Source organism: Lycium ferocissimum, unplaced genomic scaffold (assembly GCF_029784015.1).
Source record: "Lycium ferocissimum isolate CSIRO_LF1 unplaced genomic scaffold, AGI_CSIRO_Lferr_CH_V1 ctg6363, whole genome shotgun sequence".
Classification (NCBI taxonomy): domain Eukaryota; kingdom Viridiplantae; phylum Streptophyta; class Magnoliopsida; order Solanales; family Solanaceae; genus Lycium; species Lycium ferocissimum.
This window is the reverse complement of record NW_026726329.1, coordinates 9,089-17,224: the sequence shown is the minus strand read 5'-3', so window position 1 is coordinate 17,224 and position 8,136 is coordinate 9,089. Positions and strand designations below refer to the sequence as shown.

Here is an 8,136-nt window from a genome sequence, read left to right as displayed (position 1 = left end):
TATTAGAGTATTTTTCCAATGAAATGGCAAAACAACATCAGAACTAGTTTTAAAAATATTTTTTTGAAATTCTAACTAATTCTTTTACTCTATTTGCGACTCAAGAAGCTTGACTAGTTAATTTGATTTTTTGGAAGGCAAAAATTGGGTGTCAACACTGAGTATCTAGAAGAACCAACTACAAAGAACCAGAGCTTATCAAGCTTTATCTTTCAGTTCTTTGTTGTAATAGTTAGGTTCGAGTTGTGGTTCCATCTATTTACCTTTGGTAGAATTGTGTAATAGGTGTTTGTTGTTATCGAGTTCTAAGGGACTTCTTTGGCATTAGAGTCATTGAAGTGTTGCTAACAGTTTGGAACTATTGAGCGTTATGTGGGTAGAGGCGGGACTATTTGGAACAGTTCCTAGGCGTACAAGTCGTTATAACCTTAAATTGCTCGTGTTTAGTGAAGTTAGGGATAGTCCTACAAGAGGTATGCCGTGGGTTTTTCCTCGCTTGAGCTAGGAGTTTTCCAAGCAAAATTTCTTGTGTTGGTATACTTATTTTGCAATTTACCTTCTTGCATAATTGCTCAAAGAACCTGGTTCTTTGAGTGCATAGGTGGTAGCAAGATCCTAACAGTAACTAACACAGAAGTAAATATGAAAACCCTAGCACTACAACAACAACATACCCAGTGAAATCCCACAGAGTGGGGTCTGAGGAGGGTAGAATATACACAGACCTTACCTCTACGATGGTAAAGAGGCTGTTTCCGGTAGACCCTCGGCATAGGAAAACCTTAGACACTATGGGCGAAATCATTGTATAGACATTTCAAATTCACAAAGAAGGAAAGCACAATGATTAAAAGAAAAGTTAATGGAGAATATCAACTTTTCCTATAGAAAAATAATTAAAGAATGCAATGTAATCTTGTTAAAGAACTCTAAAGAAGTGACTGGTTTCCCTTTGGTGGCATTGAGCTCTGTTGATAGCAGAAGGGATCTCCAAAAGGGTTTGCGGACCCCATGTATGGAACTTGTTGAGGATATTGACCTTGATACTGAGTATGTGATACCATCATCATATTTTGTTGCAGGAATTGTTGTTGTTGCATCATTAGTTGTTGTTGTTGTTGTTGCTGCTGAGCCATTATTGCCATTTGTACATTTGTTGGAGGTGCTATGTTGTTTGACATCGCAAAGGGGTCATGTTGATTGAATGGATTCTTGCCAGGGATTTCATACCCGTATCCTGCATCATAGCCAGCATTTTGCAGTTGTATTTGCCTTCTAGTTGCATCATCTTCATACAAGCTGTCAAGTAATAACTTGTCGAATCCCCCAGCCTGATACAGGACCATAATGTAAATTTGCAGAGTTAGGGCATGTTGCACTATTGTGAATTCTTCACCTCTTAAGAAGTTTGAAAACAAAATATGACTCAAAATCTTAAAACAAAAAGGAAATTTTTTTAACGTCATCTTCTAAAAGGATAATCATGCATTAGAGAAAGGAATATACCAATTTTTTATCATGTGTGACTTGGCTCGTGTTGTTGCTCGATGCAGTAACAAGAGCCAGTTCCCATCCTGACGTGCTTCCAATTTCACTCAATTGATAACTTGCTGATGGATTTTCTTTACCTGTATGACATTTTTAATACAAAAAATAAATAAGTGAGCAAACATTGCAATAGAAACTTCCTATTTGCAGCAGAAAAGTTGCATAAATTACCAGGTTGAATAATCGCAAGAGCCAACGCGTTGCTTTCCTCTAATTCTGCAACTTTTGGATCCACTTGATTCAAACCCTGCATGAAAAACATGCATCTATGAGATTCATGTTTTAACTTAAAACTCCAAAAGGGAGTGAACTAACAAAAGCTTACCAACAAATCAACAGGCTCTTCATTTGATATAAGTGGTGGAGTTTCTTCTAATTTTTCAGACTGAGGTTCCTCTTGTGCTTCAACCTCTTCTTCTTTATCAACTTCAGCCTCTTCAACTTGTTCTGCCCTTTCTTCAAGGATAGGTTCTTTAGGTTCTTCAGGTTCTTGCTTTGTTTCTCTGTACTCCTATCAGATAACAATGACAAACTCCATTGAGGCCACTAGTACATAGCTAGAAACTAGAATTCATATTTATTTTTCCCATGCTTAAAATGATAAGAACTGCAACACATACGTTAATCTAAACTGATAATAGAAGAATGAAGGAAAATTTTACACCGTTGTAGATACTGACTGAAATTTTAGCTGCAAACTTTTTTATTTTTTCCTGTCTTCTTATATCACTCTATATTCTTCCAACTTTTGTTTTTTCCAAATTTCCTCTCATACAGTAGGCATTAATATGTTAGGTGAATGACTTCAGCATAGCGTTGATGCTTTGTGTTTGGGGAATGGTAGCTAGACGTAGTTGATTTCTAGGGAGTGGTCTTTAAATAGGTTGTTTCTCTTAATATGAAACTGGTTCATAATTGGCTTCAATCTCAATTCTCTAAAATCTTGGTACTCTCTCTTTTACCTATCAAACTCTTTGTAAATGGCTTGGCCCAATCTGAACTGTTTGAGCTAACGTTCAAATATCAATAGAGTAAACACTGGCAAGTCATAGTAGTCTATGCGTTTGAATATCCTGATTACTTTTGTTCGTGTGATTACAAAGGAAAAGATAATGTGTCCTAAAATGGACCATTGATAGCTCAAAAAGTGTAGATCCAGAGTATCTTACCAGCCTCCTACATGACATGGAACCTGTCTGAGGTGCTTCTCTTATGTATTCCTCCATAGTTGCCAGGAAGGAAGCAGGAGGCTTCAAAAAATCAAATATAAAAAAAAAAAATTGATTGATAAAGATGGTGCAACCTTCAAGAGAAACTGCCTTTCAAGTTTTAAGCAAAATGAAGAGACCTGTTTCAAAACAGGAAACTGAAATGTCCGAGCAAGATCCAACCCTCTGCAGAAGTCATAAAAATGAGCTAGACTTTCAGCCTACATTAAGGTGGGAAAAGGAAAGAAAAATAACTTTAGATTAGCCATCACATATAGGATATCATTTTACTACATTCTGACACATTTAGAGATCCTTATACACCTGTTTCCCAGCTCTTTTATATATGTTGAGAGCTTTTATAGCATCATGCTTGGACATTTCAAAAAACTGCATAAAAGTGAGATAGTGACCAATTACTGTTCCAATAAGATAGGAGGATAACTGGTATAGTTTAAAGAGGCCAAAATGATCTTACAAAATCAACAAGGTTTATAATGCCGTCGTTGATTGCACAATAGATCTTGAAGCTCTCCTTCAAAACCTGCAGCAAGTACAAGTGGGGTTGTTATCTACACAATCTATGATTTAGTGGCAACAAAAATAACACCAGCCTTACTATAGTCAGTGTCCATGTAGTGTCACTTATTTTCATAGTCAGTGTCCATGTAGTGTCACTTATTTTCATTCATTAGCTACAACTAGTAGCTGGTACTACTGGGATAATTAAGACTAAGCTATTGGAGAACCTTTATAATTCAACTCTATGGACTAATTATCCTTAGATGAAAATGTATTTGCAAGATTTAAGATATCCATTTCCCATCCACATGAATTTTTAATCAAGTGTTGACATTTTCCATCTTGTGGAATCTCCCTTCGTTCATCTAATTCATTGATTATTTCCTCTTCACGATCTAGCCATTGCCAATAGTCCAAAGAATCTGTGAAGTTCATGCTGCTAACCAAGCAGCCTAACAACTTTTATATACACAGAATCCAAACCCTTTATGAGCTTTATAAAATTTCCGTGAACTTCCAAGTATGATTGGTTGTTCAAAGAGTGTGTTATGAGCTGCAGTAAGATTATCAGAGGTGTAAAGGACCTCCACATTCTACCTTTGGGAAGCCATTAGTACTGTCAACAGCTCCTAAAAGCAAATATCAGAGATAAAGGTATGATAAAAGTGAGCGGGCACCAACCGTGAAGTTAGAGACCTGCCATGATGCAGAGAGTCTTGACTTACTCTTTAATTTTTAGTTACACAGTTTTTTGTTTAGAAAATTTTGGTCTCTAAATGAGTAGCCCAAATATGTTTGTGTATCATGACTACTCTTTATTTTTGTTAGATTGCACTAAGGAATGTCTTCTGGTTAGAAATTTTGTATCCCTAAATGAATAAACCAAAATGTGTATAAACTTTATTCACATAGGTGTACAAACTATGAATCTGAAAAGAGAACAGTGCAACATAATCCAGGTCTCAGTGGTAAAATTAGTATCTGCCATACCAGTGCTAAGGCATACTGAATAAGAAAGTTGTAGCAAGCTCCTCCTTCAGGCTGCAAAATCCACAAGAAATTAGAACCAATATCCGGATACCAAAACGTCACATGGACGTATTGGACAAGCAAACAAAAAAAAAAACAGGCTAGTAGAGCCTAAGTTATGCGGGTGCGGATCTAGAGGTCGGATTCTTCATGATTTAAATTTTAAGATTCGGGGATACGGATACGGGTGGCGGGATTCGGCGATAATTCTAATATTTAAAAATAGAGTTATATGTCTAAATTATGAGACATTAAGTGGAAAACATGCAAGGTGTTGGAGGAGAAAATATTGAAACAATGTTAGGATATCAAAAAAGAAGGTCAGTATAGCTTCCTGAACAGCCAAGTGGTAATTCTGACCTGGCAACCAATCAAACGATAGAGAAGCTGCTGCAATGCTGGGAGCTGCTCTAATAGTTCTTCACCATTTAAGAGCCTTGTTCTGCTATGCACCTGATGCAAATTCAAATCTACAATTATTTTCTCAGGAATCTGGCATGAAATCAACAAACTAAATGATGCAGAAAAGGAGACCTTGTTAATTCCTGGTGAAGTTTTAGTCAATCTTTCTGCCTCAATATCATACTTCAAAGTCCTAAAACACTCAAGTCTTTCCTCCAGAAAGAGTCCATAAGTCCGTACCCATGCGGAGCAATCCCAGGCTGTCATAAACAACAATATGTCCTCTAAGATAGTAATATGAATCAAGAAAGGAAAACAGGAAAAGTTATGACGCTAAGCTTACCAAGTGTACTTGAGTCATCCTTAAAGTTTGATATTTGGAAAATATGTCCTCTGTGAGAGAAATGCAGCAACTCTTCTTTAAATGTAGGGTCACCTTCTCTCAGAACTCTGTGAATAACTATCAGTGTCTTTAGTGCAACCTGAAAATTTTGAGATTTAAAAGTTGAAAGAATAATTCACAATATCATTCATAAACCACCATGCATGCATGGGAAGTTGAATCCTCCTTTCGAGCAATCAGAATAGACTAGAAGTTATTCAAAAGTAATTGAGAAGACTTACAATCCAGTTGCGTGTCTTTGCCAACCGTCTAGAGAGTGCATGAATGCAGTAGGCAACATCTGCTCGTGGACGTGTAACCGATGTTGCAGCAAATATCACTAAGGAAAACAATCTCAATGAACATCCACAAGAGATTAAGAGAAAAATTAGGTTATTAATAATATTTCAGTCCATTACAGATGGGTTTGGGGCTCCTTCAACCAAAACAAATGTAACTGAAGGGCCTGTCTCAATTAAGAAATAAATGATTATACCATCCCACAACCACAAAAATTACGGTCCAAAACAGAAACAAAGACTTAAAATGTGAGAAACCAAATTATGAAAAATATTGAATTGACAATTCAGGTAAAGAGGGAGAACATATATTGTATGTTAAGGGATCAAATAGAAGGCATTTAGATAATGTACCATAGCCTCAATCACTGATCTAGCAGATATAGGATTTATCCTTCGATGAAATACATGTATATCTTAAACAATCAAAAGAACAAAAATTCTACGAACTCACTTGCAACATGCCTTTCTTTTGGAGGGCTTTCAACGTGATTTGTTGCCTTAACAATCGCGATATCCAAATCCTTAATCCAAACAAAAAAGAAAATTTCAATCCATCAAGAAATGTGCATTAAAATTATTAATCTTAATTAAAGGAAATTATTTTGTTTCATATGCAGACCTTAAATTCACTGTTGACCTTGGCTAGGCCAACCTTGGTTGAATCTTTAAGTGCCCCATAAGCTTTTCTAAAGCTATCCATTCAAAATCTAAACCCCCAGGAATGATTTACTTTTTCTGGAAATCAAAAATCTCTTCTTGGATCAAATGTTAAAAAGATAAAAGAGAAAGAGAGAAGAAGGTTGATAAGTTCTTCTTCTTCTTCTCTGGAAATCATAAGCCTTTGTGCTTTCATTAACAAATAGCCAATCATAAGCCTTGTTTTTTTTTTTTTTTTTTTTTTCAATAAAAAAATAGCCAACCAACCCCTTTCTCTCACAATCTTTCCGTTGAAATTTTAAAAAAAAAAAAAAAAAAAAAAAAAAAAAAGAGGATGATTCTAATATTTGATTTGTAGTCATTTTAAAATGGAAGCAGCATAAAAGGGACAGTTGTGCAATGACAAAGTATAGTCGTCTGGCATTGTGGGACGTTAGACTTGGTAAATGCTATGCATTTGATACAAATAATACAATTATACAAACCGTAGGTTTTGGAAAGGTAGCTTTTGTCTTTTTCCTAAATTTGGATGTTTTTAGTTTGGACACGAAGCATAATTTTGTTGATAACAAAATTCGGGAATGGGATAAAAAAAAAAAAAAGGGGAGCAATTATGAGCCAGTTTATACTGCCACAGTTTAAGTTGTGGAGCAATTTTATTTTGGGTCTCACATACCAAGCCATACTTGTGTGAGATTCTTAATAGCTAGACATTTGGACTACTGGGTCCCACCTCAATTACTATATTCCTCTCATTTTTTTCTTCCCCTTGTTTTCTTTCTTCGTCGCGGGATTTCGGAAGCAACCTCTCTACCTCCTCGAGATAGGGGTAAGGTCTGCGTACATTCTACCCTCTCCAGATCTCACTTGTGAAAATATACTGGGTATATTGTTGTTGTTGTCATCGTCTTCCTAAGTGGGAAACATTATTCCAAATGTCCAGTTATTAAGAGTCTCACACAAGTATGACTCACATGCGAGACTCAAAATAAAATTTCTATAAGTTGTGAAAAACAAAAAGCGAAAAACCGATTCCCACTATTTTTCACTTCCACTTTGCAAAATTAAAATTCATACTTGTTTTGTCATTTTTGCTCTCAAAATCTTAAATTGAGGGTTAATCTTCAATTAAGTGAGATAAGATCCATATCATCTCTAACTAGTCCTTAGGGCGGACTTTTGAATAATAGAAAAAAAACACATTACGATAATCCAAAATTTGGCTCAATAAACTAAATTAAAATAACTTAAAATTATGTTTCTGTACTTAATGAATATGGTAAACTGTCTACCATGAATAGGATTATATTTCATTTAAGGTCAGCAATAGTGTTTTAAAAAGCGAGTGCATGAGAGCAGACACTTTACTTAATATGTAGTAAGATGTAAGCACCAAGGCATGGGCGGTGAGCCTCATTATTGATGTTCCAGTGGGGATTTGAAATTTTAGCACTTCTCTGAATCAGGTTGAACTACTTGTTCCAGTTGACTGTCTTCATTCTACTTGATAGAACAAGTTCTTCAACTTGCTTCATGGTCACATGAGTACTTACCATTGGGGTGTGGTCTTCTCTTCCAATCAGTTTCCTATGGATAAGTGCTCGCTCCTTTTCTCTTCTTCTCATCACTTATCTCTCCTCTGTCATCATCCTCTGGTGCATCTGAATTTTCTTCAGAGTTCTACATTTGTTCCCCCTCACATTCAGCCCTGGGTGATTCCTTGATTTCATCCCTTTTCTCAATTGTTTCTCTACCCATTCCCTTTTTCTAAAATAAGAGTGAACATAATTCTTGTTTCATTCCAGTTGTAAGATTTTGAGCAAGCCTTTGCATATACCATTGTTTTGCTTGCCTTCTGTCACTCTTCCCTTCATGGTCGATCAAAGGTCGGTTTTACGACCCTTGCTTGGCTTGGGTGGTTTGGGTCCCTTGCTTTTGCCTTTGTTTGCTGGGCATCTTTTCTTTCTATATGTATCCCACATTCTTTTCTACAACTTCCAGATTTGTTCCTCTTAGAATGAGTTCAGCATCTGCAGTCAGCTTTACAGCTTCGGCTTGGAAAGCTACGATGTGTGAACCAAGTTGA

At 36.1% G+C, this 8,136-nt stretch overlaps 1 protein-coding gene across 1 annotated transcript; it reads right to left on the bottom strand.

Moving 5' to 3' along the window:
* Positions 1–656: 656 nt before the first annotated feature.
* On the bottom strand, positions 657–6,280 carry LOC132045226 (putative clathrin assembly protein At5g57200). Its single transcript, XM_059435772.1, has 15 exons — positions 6,013–6,280; positions 5,845–5,914; positions 5,334–5,431; positions 5,053–5,191; positions 4,842–4,969; positions 4,668–4,760; positions 4,269–4,319; positions 3,235–3,300; positions 3,081–3,146; positions 2,897–2,977; positions 2,718–2,798; positions 1,874–2,059; positions 1,720–1,795; positions 1,507–1,628; positions 657–1,331 (listed from the first exon to the last, which is right to left on the bottom strand). The coding sequence occupies exons 1-15, from the start codon at positions 6,091–6,093 to the stop codon at positions 930–932; spliced, it is 1,740 nt and encodes a 579-aa protein (XP_059291755.1). The 5' UTR covers positions 6,094–6,280; the 3' UTR covers positions 657–929.
* Between the last annotated feature and the right edge of the window lie 1,856 nt (positions 6,281–8,136).

Coding starts and splice junctions, on each gene's coding strand:
- LOC132045226 (XM_059435772.1), bottom strand. CDS start 6,093: ATGGATAGCTTTAGAAAAGCTTATGGGGCACTTAAAGATTCAACCAAG. Junction 3,147..3,234: donor TTATAAACCTTGTTGATTTT/GTAAGATCATTT, acceptor ACTTTTATGCAG/TTTTTTGAAATGTCCAAGCA. Junction 2,060..2,717: donor CCATGTCATGTAGGAGGCTG/GTAAGATACTCT, acceptor GTTATCTGATAG/GAGTACAGAGAAACAAAGCA.